At 39.9% G+C, this 12,464-nt stretch overlaps 1 protein-coding gene across 3 annotated transcripts in view; it reads left to right on the top strand.

Moving 5' to 3' along the window:
* The window catches only part of Skap2 (src kinase associated phosphoprotein 2), a 177,014-nt gene that overhangs the window by 156,073 nt on the left and 8,477 nt on the right, over positions 1-12,464 (top strand). For all 3 annotated transcript variants that reach the window (XM_045136114.1, XM_045136113.1, XM_045136115.1), the window contains exon 11: positions 3,590-3,702. In XM_045136114.1, coding sequence (XP_044992049.1) covers positions 3,590-3,702 — 113 coding nt within the window. The remainder of the gene's footprint in view (positions 1-3,589; positions 3,703-12,464) is intronic.

Here is a 12,464-nt window from a genome sequence, read left to right as displayed (position 1 = left end):
TTATATTTTGGTAACAATTCTGTTAGCTTTGTCCACTACCTATTTCTTTTAAGTTTTTAAAAAAAATATTTACTCTATTTATGAGAGAGAGGGAGAAAGAGGTAGACATAGAGAATGGGCATGTCAGGGCCTTCAGCCACTGTAAACAAACTCTAAATGTATGTGCCACCTTGTGCATCTGGCTTATGTGGGTCATGGGGAATTGAACCTGGGTCCTTTGGCTTCACAGGAAAACTGCTAAGCCATCTCTCCAAGCCATCTTTTATGAAGTTTTTAAAAGCAGGAGCAAGCACATTAGCAAGCCTCATAGGCTGGCTAACCTATTTTTCTTTCTTACCTTCTTTTTTAAATGTTCATGCTTCTCAGGACAAGGCACATAAATAAGGTGATTTTTAAAAATAATTTTGAAAATACAGATAAGGATATTGATAGAATGAGAACTGAGTCCACAGAATAAATTGCACTAAACCAAATTAATTTGTATTTTAGAATGTATGTTTAACCACATTATGCTCCATACTATAAAAAGAAAATATGCACATCATGGGCCTGGGATATAGCTCAGTGGTAGAGCATTTGACTGGCATGTACAAGGCTCTGGATTTGATCACCATCATCTCAAAAATTAAAAAAAATTTCTCACGTGGATCATTCTTCTTTGTGTAGGTGAACAATGGTAACTTTTGTAAACCTACTATGAAGTTGCATCTTTGATTATTTTGTGTATGTGCATATGTTTAGGCACACTTAAATTTTACACCTAAACCACAGGAGTGGCCTATCTTCTACAAACAGGACAATTCCTAATTCTAACATCCACGGTCCACATTTCTCATCAAGAATTTAAGCATTGCCTTCCTGAGGCAGTAGAGGCTAACTAACAAACATGCACTCTAAGTTCTTTTCCCCTTACTTATACTATGTCTTCTTACTAACAAGTCTCACATTGCTGAAATAGAATAGTAAATCGCATGTACATGTGCTTGTAGCTGTCTGACATAAACAAATGATTCTTGAACAGAGCTCCCATGTGGGACAGCAATGAGTCTGGTTCGGGGCAGCTGCAGCGTCAGGATTACGAGAGGCACTCTTGAAGATGTATCTTCTGCCCAGCATTGCCCAATCACTGGCTCCCTTACCCCTTTGCAGCAGTGAAGTTTAATGAAATGCTTCTGATGCACGTCTAGGGAGAGATGCATCTCGTACACGGTGGGGGTCTCCCTTCCCTTTGCCTGCTCCTGTGACTCCCATTAGTGTTAATGGGAATTTCTCCAAGTGTATCCAGGGGAAGAGACCCCAAAGTGCTAAGGATTATGTGCTTTGAATCACCACACACTATCTTTTTCCTTCTGTCTTCCTGGCCCACTCTAGAAACCATCTATTTGATGGGAAAGTGTTGTTCAAGAAGCTGCGGGAAGGCAGAGCAGCCTGGACACTGGGGACTCACTAGGACTCCACACTCAGCCAAAACCTCTCCTCCAGTTTCTTCCAGATTTTTGGACCAAGCCTAAGGCAGCCCAGCATGGGGAGCACACTGTGGCCCCAACTAGGGAAAGCAGCTCTTTAGACTCATATGCCTCCAGGCAGGAACCCCGGCGGGAGAGCCGCGTGTGTGAAATGATGTCGTTCCCGGCTCTGGTTCCTTGACTTTCAGGCTGACACTGACGGACTGCATGGGCTGCAACATTTGACCCATTTGGCAGCTGATTTAATCTGACAAGAATGTTGCAACTTCTAAATCTCTATTTGTCTAAATAAGTGGTTTTTAAAGGAAACCGGTCACTTTATTATTAAGTGATTTTTTTTTTTTTCTAAAAAACGAAGAAAGAAATTGGCAATGTTAGTGGTAGGATCTGACCAGCTGGAGTGCCCTCTAGTGTTGGTTTATAGAATTTAATATATGTTTTGGGTTGAGGTGGGGGACTTAATGAAGGGTGGCTACAAGCATTGTTAGCTCTTGGTTGGATTCCCAGGCTTATGTACGTCCCTGCTGGTATCAGTGATGCGCGCCCTCGAGAAGCGCTGGGAAGTCACTACAGTAGCTCTCCCCCCCTCCCCCCGCCCTCCCCACCCACAGCCCCTCTCTGAATCGAAGAAATGAAAGGGCAGGCGTTCACAGGGGTTTTGCTAGGTGTAGAGTTTGTATTCCTTGTTTATCTTCTTGCATGTGTCACTGAGAAGGGCTGTCCTATGAAGAAATACTCCATGTTCTTCAGATTCTCTCTTATAACTTTATATTTTTAAAGACATTAGAATTTTTATATTTTTCTAGGAAACACTTTGTGAAAACTACACTAATGTGACTGGTTTTTGAGATGGCCAAGGAGCTTGCTGTTTAAAAGCCATAGAAAGTGTCTCCACAGTTACCCCCTAGAATTCAAAAATGACATTCCCATGATGGAACTTGTCAGCGCCTCTATGTTTTGCCTGGCTAGTGAATACACGGACTTCTTATTGATATTACTTGCATTCTTTTTGTGTTAACTCATCAAAACTCAATTATCATGAAATTAAAAACAGGAAACAGTTCTCAGTGTAACAGAAGCATCCAGTGTATTTAACTCTGTGCTGTGTTTCAGGAGACCCACATTGTGTGACTGACAAAGCATTTATTACCCAGTTTATTGTGGTATTACAAAGCGGGGAGCGCTAAATAATCAATCAGTTAATGGTGTGTATGGCAGTTTGAGCACATCACATCCATTGTGCTTATGCTGTTAGAAGGATGAGCTGATAACTCCCATGTATGTTGCATGTCTATTCGGAGCCTAATGTCCTAAACTGGGCTGACAAAAACTCTTCTGAAAAATGCAGCTTCAGCATTGGCAGTTTCAAAGTTGCTGAAGTATTTTAGAGATAACTTTGAGAGACTTTGGGTACAAATGTTCCCAAAGAGAAGAACTTCAATTAGCCTTTAAGTTATTTCAACTTTATATGCTTTCTTTAATCGGCTTTTCATTTGAGAACTGAAAACAAATGGTTCCCTTGTTTTGGTTTTACATTTGTGCATTAAGCTCTATTGCTATTATTGTTGTCATTAGGTACCCAAAATCTCGTGAGGCATTACTTTATAATGTGTGTCATCCCATCCACACTGCTCATTATGAAGTGAGGCAGGTTCTTCTGAACACATTGCCAATTGGCTGAGGTGTATTACATACAAGATGTTGGAAGCAACTTTTAGTACTGCTTTGATGAGAACGTTTGACCTATGTGTTTTAGATTAAAGACAGAAAAAAATGGCTGGATATAGTGGTGCACACTTTTAATCCCAGCACTCAGAGGCAGAGGTAGGAGGATTGCTGTGAGTTCGAGGCTAGCCTGGAATTACTCAACCTAGGCTAAAGTGAGATTGTACCTCAAAACCCCTTCCACTCCCCTCCCCCAAAAAAATGACAGAAAAGAGAAAAAAAACATTAAAAATATTTTTGAGATACTAGGTGGTAGTAAGAAATAGGATTCTTATGTATGTATATTAAATGTTCAGTTACTTGGGCCAGAATTTTTTAGACTGTTCTTATAGTTTGGGATAACATTTAATTTCTGCTGGTTGAAGTTATAATTCCTACTTTCTGCTTCTTTTTCCTAGGAGATAAGAGTACTGATTATGCTAACTTTTACCAGGGATTGTGGGACTGTACAGGAGCTTTTTCCGACGAGTTGTCCTTTAAGCGTGGTGATGTGATTTACATTCTTAGCAAGGTAAGAAGGGTCCCCAAAAGGACAACTGTGACAAGGAAATATGCAGCCGATTCTTACGCATTTAAATTTATACCAGTTGGGAAAAATGCCAGTTGGAATTCTTGTTGGTCCTTGTTAACAATTGGGAGTTTGAAATAATTAATTATTTTGTCAAGTGAAATATAATCAAATTTTAAACACAATCAGATAACAGGATTCAACTTAACAGTATGTTTACCTATCACTTCAGCCCTTGGCTCACATCCACCTACTGCCTTCTCCAGAAACAATATACTTATGTGAAAGTTAACATTGTAAGCTATTGGGTTATTTATTATGTTTTTCTTTCCTCTTCCTTTTTATTCTTCTGTGTGCTTGTTCTGATTTTGTCTGCCATTCACTCCTGGAAACACTGTTTATAGAACAAGGTTTTCATCTTGATGTAAATACACTGGGTGTTCCAACAGTTTAAAGGCAATGCTTTCTATTCAGGCAAGTTTAGGTACTTTTTTTTTAAGCTTGACACACTATATTTGCAAACATAGTCCCAAATATATTGCTGCATACTCATCCTTACGTGCATAAGAATCTTTGCTTTTTAAGATGCTATGTTATTTAGACTCTGTCACATCTAAAAGTCGGGTTACACTTCTGATGACATATTTGAGCTCTCTTACTTTTCACTTTTAATTTACTCTACAGTACTATAAGGATTTTAAAAACCCTATCTGCTTTGTGAGATTATTTTAGAATCAAATAATGTATGGAAACAATTTAAATATAAACTGGCAAATGTCATAAGTCTGAGACTTTTATGTGCTTGATTAGAGAAATGCTTTAGACTTTTCAGAGAGATATGACTTGTTAGATACAAAGGGAATTTGGAAATTAGGTCATGTGTTTAACTTTATCATTAGATTGCAGGCAGAATATAAAATCATAACTCAGATTGTAGAATCTTAGAGTGAGCATCTTAGCAAAGCTATCTATTGTTGGTTTTACAAATAAGGGGGCTTGGGTCAAAAAAGTGTCGAGCCAGTTCATAAGCTGTGTGTTTGACCCCAAACTAGGTTTTCCTCTCCGTTTTACCTCCTTCCTTCCCTTCATTCCTCTCCTCCTTGTTCCTGTTTAATTCAAAATCATAAAGTATCTACAATGGACACATTCAGGCACCAGGAATACACAAGAAATAGGATATAAACACTTGCAGATTACTGGGGGAAGAAGTATTTAGCAATTAAATATAGACAGCTGTGGTTTCTGCTAGGTAAGAAACTCAAAGCTCAGGCTTCTCACAAACTTCTCTTAGTCTTCTGCTCATCAGTGCATCATTGCTCCTAGAGAGCCACTGTCAGCTTATGGATACCCTAGGAAGCCACATCCATGGTGCAGCTTGTTTTTTCTTTCTGTCTTTCAGGGCTAGGGATTGAACTCAGCACCATTGTCATGCCAAGCAAGCACTTTCTTTGATCAGTGAACTAATTAATTAACTCCATCCCTGCTTGTATTTATTTATTCATTCATTCAGAGAGAGAGAATATGAATGGGTGTGCCAGGGCCTCTAACCACTGCAAACAAACTCCAGACGCATGCACCACCTTGTGCAGCTAACTTGCATGGATAATGAGGAATCGAACCTGGGTGTTTAGGCTTTGCAGGCAAGTGCCTTAGCTGCTAAGCCATCTCTCCAGCCATTTTCTTTTTTTCCTAAGGCAGTGTCTCCCTAACTGGCTCAGGATGGCATTAAACTTGCCATTCTCCTGTCTTAGCCATTTTTCAGCCACTCTATTACTGGGATCACACTCATCCCCACCATTTCTGACTCCATATTGTCAGCTGTTGATTAAACCTGTTATTGAGCATTTAGTTGCCCCAAGTCAAAATAGTTAATTGTTTAACATAGAAATAAAACCAGTTAACCTCAGTTCTTGACAAGAAACTTTCTTGGAGTCATCCCTAAATTTACTTAGTCCAGTGTTTCTTTAGCCAGTATGTCTAAAGCTAAAAGTCTGATTAGCTTCACTTGGAATTTTGGATTACAGGGGTAAATGGCATATTCCTTTTACATATATGAAGCTTGTAAAGTCTCTTTGGTTCCATTCTTAAGCTCTTTATAATTCATCTTGTCTTTGTTGCCAAAAGCCCAAGTAGAGCACCCACCTCCAAGACAAACAAGCACCTGTAGGCTTGCCTCATTTCTTACACTTGCTGTTAACATGAGATGAAAAGTATAAGCATAAATGTGTGCTTTGCTTTTGTGTTGCTGGGGTGAGGGTTTCCTGCTCTTACAAATCTATTTATATATTGTAATTTTATTTTTGAACCCTGATCAAGAGCTGTGTTAGGTGGTCCAACTCATGGGAACCATTTACCCATCTGAAAATTTTTAGCGCTCTTATTTGGAAGAGAACTGACCACAAGTATTTCCTCTATCAACTTCTATAAAGCCTTCATGAGGCTTCAAGTCCTACCACCATCATCATTTCAATAGGCTCCTTCACACACTTTTTATTATTTGAGAGAGAGATTGGCATGCCAGGGCCTCCAGCCACTTTAACCAAACTCCAGATGCATGTGCCCCCTTGTGTATCTGGCTTTACATGAGTCCTGGGTAATCAAACCTCGGTCATTTGGCTTTGAAGGCAAGCACCTTAACTGCTAAGCCATCTCTCCAGCTTCATTAGGCTCCTTCTAGAGATGGGCATCTTAGCTATGGCTTGTTTGGGTTTTTTGAAGGAAGAACCAGGAAAGAAGGCCTGGTGTGCCACCAGATATCACTGTAGGTTCAGTGATTGAGCACCCACAGTCACTAACTGTGAACCTCTTAGAAGTGATCCGATGAGAATGGTGAGCATGAAGAGCAGGCTGTCCCCCAAGGAGCTGAACCTGTCCTCAGCCCTGGTGGGTGGGTGGGTGGGTGCTGGCTGTTGACACATGGTTGCTGTGAAGTTGAGCTTGTAAAGACTTTATTTCCCTACCTTGCTTTGGGCTCATTCCGATAGACACCCTGAGAATTTCTAATAATCTTTTATGTCATGGCCTTCCAGTGTGATGCAGACTTTGGCAAACACAGACCATAGTTAATAGCATAGATTGATTTAATATGTGATGACTGTAGTTTTCAATGCTTAGAATTATAAATTAAGAGCTCAAGGTCTTTAGAAGAGAGAAATAAATTGCTCAAAGGCGCTTGTTTCTAAATAAAGCTATGGCTGATACTACATAGTTTCATAAGTGCAAGTAGTATAGAAACCACTGGCATATTAAATATGCCCTGAAATTTGTCTCATCTTCTCAATGATCTTTAGATTGTGTAGTGATGGAATGAAATTTGATCATTTTAATTTATTTTTTTACACCATCTAGTGGCTCAGAATGAGTGGTGCAGGTAATCGCAACTAATGGGCACCATCCAAATGGTGTCATTAATTCAGCTTTAAATCCAGCCATGGGTTATTACGCCCCCATCTCATGTCAATAAGGTATCAACATTAATCATGAAAGATTTGCTCATCATTTTGAATTAAGTGTGGAAATGATACACAAGAAAAGATGCATTCTAAGGAATTTAGCTAATGCTTGTGGAGACAGAAAATGTGTGCTTTTAAAAAGAAATCAGTACAATGACTTTCTAATAAAATAAATAAGACCATTTAAAGGGTTTTTAAAGAAACACCAGCTTGTTCTTACCAATGACCTGAGCTTATCACTGATTTGACTTCCCACAACTTTGTCAATTCTGAACATACTCCTTTTAAAAAGGCAACACAAAACGGTTTTAAGAAAAGATGTGTTCTTTCAGTATAAATAAACATTTAGACAAACCAAGAAATAAAACAGTATACATTAAACAAAGAACGTTTTAATTTTGTCAATGCAATCGTAAGAAAACATTTCACTAATTTGAGGATTGGGCTGTTTTCATTAAAAATCACTCTGGAAATATAGTTTGATTTTAAATTTTAATTCCTTCTTTTCCCCTTTCTGTTTCGCAAGGATGCCTTGGCAGAATGTCAGCTGTGTTCAGTCAGCCTCAGGGTGATTTATTTATTTTAAGCCTCTTTTGAGAGTAATACAAATCCTAGCTTTTTTGTTTCCCCAGTGAAAATCAAATGTTGCAATAAAAAAAGAAGCAGGCACCCGCCCCTCTCCCTCCCTTTTAACAGTTTCCAATTAGTATCAGCTGCCATGTGATCCGCTGGCTGAGCTAGCCCCTCCTTCAAAGTGTCTGACATTTTCTTAGTTTCAACCTTGAACCTCACTAATAATAAATAGACTGCTTGCCTGTAAAGAGTCAGTAACTGCCTTACAGTTCTCTTCATATAGACAGTCGCTTCTGTTTTTTATGTTAAAATAAAACAGATCAACAGTCCAGTGTTAACAGATTTAGAAATCTTCTTTCTCTTAAAAAAATAGAAGGAACCCATTTTCAGGGACAGATGAAACATAATTTATGGTTTAAATGGTAGTTGTTTTATTGATGAGTTAACTGAAAAGGGAATGGTTTTAGATTTTTTTCAATGGGAGAAAGTTACAAATGAGGTAGAAAGCCTTGAAGTCTTCTTTTTTTAATTTTAAGTTTTAAAAAATTATAATTGTTTGCAAGAAATTGGACTGTTTGGAACAATCATGCTAAATTCTCTTACCAGTTTTCATCTCAAATTTTATTTCCCTCATATCATGGATGTAGTCTTATAGCTAACAGTGTTCTCTTAGAACTGTTCTTGTGAAATGTAATTCCAGCAGCAGGTTCCAGGTCAGATAGCAGCAGGCACACTCGCTGGCCCACATTCCTCTTTTGCTGTGTTGTCTATCTCACTGTTGAGCATGCACATCCTCTGGGAGTTGGTGTCTTTCAGTCTGCACTCATTGGTAAATTGCTAGCCACACTCTCATCTGTACTTTTAAAGAAATACATGACTTTGAGAGAGTAATAAAAGACATGCTATACTTCAGCAGCAGAGAAGCATGCTCATTTGTCTGATATCAAAAGAAAAAAGGAGAGTAAGGTTTGTGGAATGTTTTATCTAGTCTCAGGTATTTGTGACTAGTTTTGTAGCGTCTCAAGAAATTTTTTATGGTCCAAACCAGGAAATATAGATGAAATAGTGGTCATGAATATACATACAGTAAAAGGCCTTTTGAGGGTGTATTGTCGGAGTTCCAAGCAGTACTTTTTCTGTCTGGATGATGGCCTACTTGTGGGTGCCTGTGACCATTTTCTTTTCATTACAAGAATATAAAGATTTAGTTACAATGACTTTTTTCAGCTTCACCTATGGAAAAAAAATGAAACAAATGTTTGCTTACTTCTACTGACAGAGCAAAAAAGCAAAGTTTCTTTCTAGATCTCGGATTTTCACTTGTGATCCTATGACCCAGAGTACCACAAATAGCCTGGCCCACTGCAAAAGAGTAATTAGGACATCTCATATGGGGACTTTGAGCTAGGCTCAGAGTCTCATATTGTTTGGGGGAACAAGGGGAAGCCGTCTGTTCTTGTAATTGCATTTGTTTGCAGCTAATGGCAATTAGTTTCCATGTCACATTGGTTGTTGGAGCCTAGGGCACAGTAAAAGCACAACTAAGTGACCTCTTCCTTGGTACCCACCTTTCTAGCAATGGAAGGGAGTCTGTGTACATAACACCCTGTCAGCATGTTTCACTTCTACTCATAAGTGATTTGTCAACCACTTACTCAGGTATTTTTCCGTTTTCACTTCCTAAAAGCGAGGCTGCTGTTAGAACAACCACTGGCTGGTGAAAGGGGAAGGGTTTTTTTGAGGCAGGCTGGTGGCTCAGTCCTAGCAGTGCCTTGAGAGCTAGATCCACACAGCAGGGTCTCATTCAGTGTGGAGTAAACAAGTGTTTTCCAGGAGGAAACCAAGACCATAAAAAAAAGCACTGCACTGGTACATTTTTAAAACTCATTGAGAATTTCATAAACCTGCTCCACCCTAACCCTTTCCTCAAAAGTCAAGAAGCCCCTCAGTGCACAGAGCATGCTTCACTTACTCTTCTGAGACGCCTCTCTCCTCTCCTCTGAAGAACATGAAACTAGAAACTGCTAGGTATGAGAGAGCAGAAAGAGGCTAAGAAAAGACTTAGAGTGAATGATCCATAGGTCACTGAGTAACACGTGCTCATCACTGAATGGTTAGCTATAAACAATCACACCTAGAAAAGTCTAAGAAAGCATTACTCTTATTCTCTGGTAGTTGGAAAACAGCTATACTTACCACCAGAGCACACCTGTTCTCCTGCTCTTGTTCTCTTTGGGAGATCAGCTTCCTCTTGAAGAACAGTGTAGACATCGTCTGATAGTACATTCCAGAGTACTCTCTTTTCTTTTCTTTTCTTTTCTTTTCTTTTCTTTTCTTTTCTTTTCTTTTCTTTTCTTTCTTTCTTTCTTTCTTTCTCTTTTCTTTATTTTTTATAATTGTCTTTTTGAGGTAAGGTGTCACTCTAGCTCAGAGTGACATTGACCTTGACCTCACAGCAATCCTCCTATCTCTGCCTCCCTAGTGCTGGGATTAAAGGCGTGTTTCACCAAACCCGGCCAAAGTACTTTTTTGTTTTTGCTATACTAATTGGTGGAAGAGAGGAAGGGAAAGAAAAGTAACTCCTGCGCACCTCCAGTATACCATTCTAGTCACTGACTGCGAATCTAGGGAATCTTTGGTGAGCCTGTGGACTCTGTCTGTGGTGCTGTAGTTATACAGAGTAGGGAAATGATGCTTGCTAAGTCATTAGGGATGTTTCCTGAGGACACCCAGCTAGTAAGTACCTTCTTCAGGAATCAGCATGGGTGCAACTCTAAATCCTATCCTCTTCCTGCTTTGCTATACCTACACAGCCCTTGATTATAACTTAACCTTCCCTACCCACCCACCCCCTTTTTGGGGGTATCAGAAAGTTAATTATAACATCCTGGTCCTAAACAGCACAGATGGTCAGAATTGATTCCATTTTCTAATCTAAAAGTACTTACTGTGCAGAGCGCTCTTCTGATCTAGCTTTCTTTCGAGGACACGGCAACTGAGTGGGACAACCAAAGCACTGTGTAGATTGTGGATGTTGCAGAACTGGAGGAGCCCCAAAAAGAGTGGGATTAATTAAGGAAAGATTGGTAGGGAACTAAAACTAGAACTTCATGTATGGGTGGAATTTGTTTAACAAATTGAGCAGTGTCTATTTTTGTGGGCATTGGGTCAACATAAAAAATCTAGGAAAACAGCAACAGATGGAAGAGGGTGGAGAGGAGAGGCCTGTCCGTGAAGGGAGAGGTGTAGTCAGCAGTCAGCTTGTCACTCAGGGTCCCTCTTCTCTCTTATCTTTGAAATAGTATGCAGCCAGAGGAACCATAAAACCCAAACCAACCTGATCTTTCCAACCCAGTTCTCCTATGTCATCATCTGCCATTGGCCCTGCTTCCTGCTGCACCTTGGGGGTCAGCTATACCTCCTTTCTCAACACAACACACATTTTCTTTTCTTTCCAACCTTTTGCACATGCGCTGTATTCTTTTTATTATGTCTGCAGTCTCTGGCCACCTCTTGGTTTCTCTGTAATTCTACAAGTTTCCACTGTAGAATTACTTCTCTCTATACACATTCTTCTCTTTTGCACTCAGCCTTCAATATTAGGATTATCTGCTCCATTATCTCTCTGCCTCCCCTCTCTCCTTTCTCCTACACTCTCACCTTCTTCTGAACCTCAGGAAGTAAACGCTATCGTAATACGTCTAATAATTCGTCACATTTATAACAGGTGTTTAAATGCGTATGCTAACATAATAGCTTGAAACAGGAAATAATAGTGACTTGGTAAATGAATAAGAGAGTCACAGAGTGAGGGTAGCACTAGTGCCCTCACCTTATAAATGAGGAACTTAAGTCCCAGCATACTGCAGAGAAATAAATAAAGGACCAAGGGAAGGAGAGCCTGCCTCTGTGAAGACCTTCAAAGATGGGGGTTTCTGCAGCTGAACCCTCACCAAAAGGGAGGACTGGGAGCTGATCATTCTCTCAGTGATCTTGGCCTTTCCAGCACTGACTACTCTGACAAGATACATTCTTACAGGAATTTCTAGAACCTGCAAGGATAACCCAGTCCCAAACAACTTTTTCTATTAAGTATAAGAGTGGTAGATAATGCCCTCAAATTATAGGAAATATAACAAAGTAATTCATAAAGGTCATGCTCTAAGGGTCCAAATGTATGATAAATACATGCCTGGTTTATATTAAGTATGTGACTGAATTGTTAAAGAATCTCAAACAAAAAAGTCGTCCCTAAAGAGTATGGGGATTGCCCAGCGTGACCTGCCTCAGTTGTCCCCCGAGCTGGGATGTGGCCCGGGTCTGCTGTGGAGAGAATCTCAGCAAGAGTGGGGGCTGCGAGCCAGCAGCTGCTGTAGGCCCTACCTGTTCAAGGAAGCCATGGCCTCGTCAGCCATCAACGTTCAGGAATAATCCAGCTGAGCACATTCTCGTTTTCCTGAGAAATACATACAGTTCAGTAGTCCCAGATCTGAAAAGACAAATACCTTTTGTTCTGCTGGTGGAATTTGAGCTCCTTAGACAAAGCAACCCTTACAGTGGAGTGCATTGGAAAACACCGAGCTCGGCAGCCTGCCTGCCGTGAATAGGAGTCATATGCTTCAGATTGCACAGCCAGGGTACACACAGGTGACGTGCATCAGAACAAATGTTTGCCCATTGATTCTTTAGATAGGGTTACTGCATGCAAAAGAAAAGATATTCCTATTGGACATTAAATTT

This window comes from Jaculus jaculus, chromosome 16 (genome assembly GCF_020740685.1).
Source record: "Jaculus jaculus isolate mJacJac1 chromosome 16, mJacJac1.mat.Y.cur, whole genome shotgun sequence".
In the NCBI taxonomy this organism is placed as follows: domain Eukaryota; kingdom Metazoa; phylum Chordata; class Mammalia; order Rodentia; family Dipodidae; genus Jaculus; species Jaculus jaculus.
This window is presented reverse-complemented; position numbering and strand designations above follow the sequence as displayed.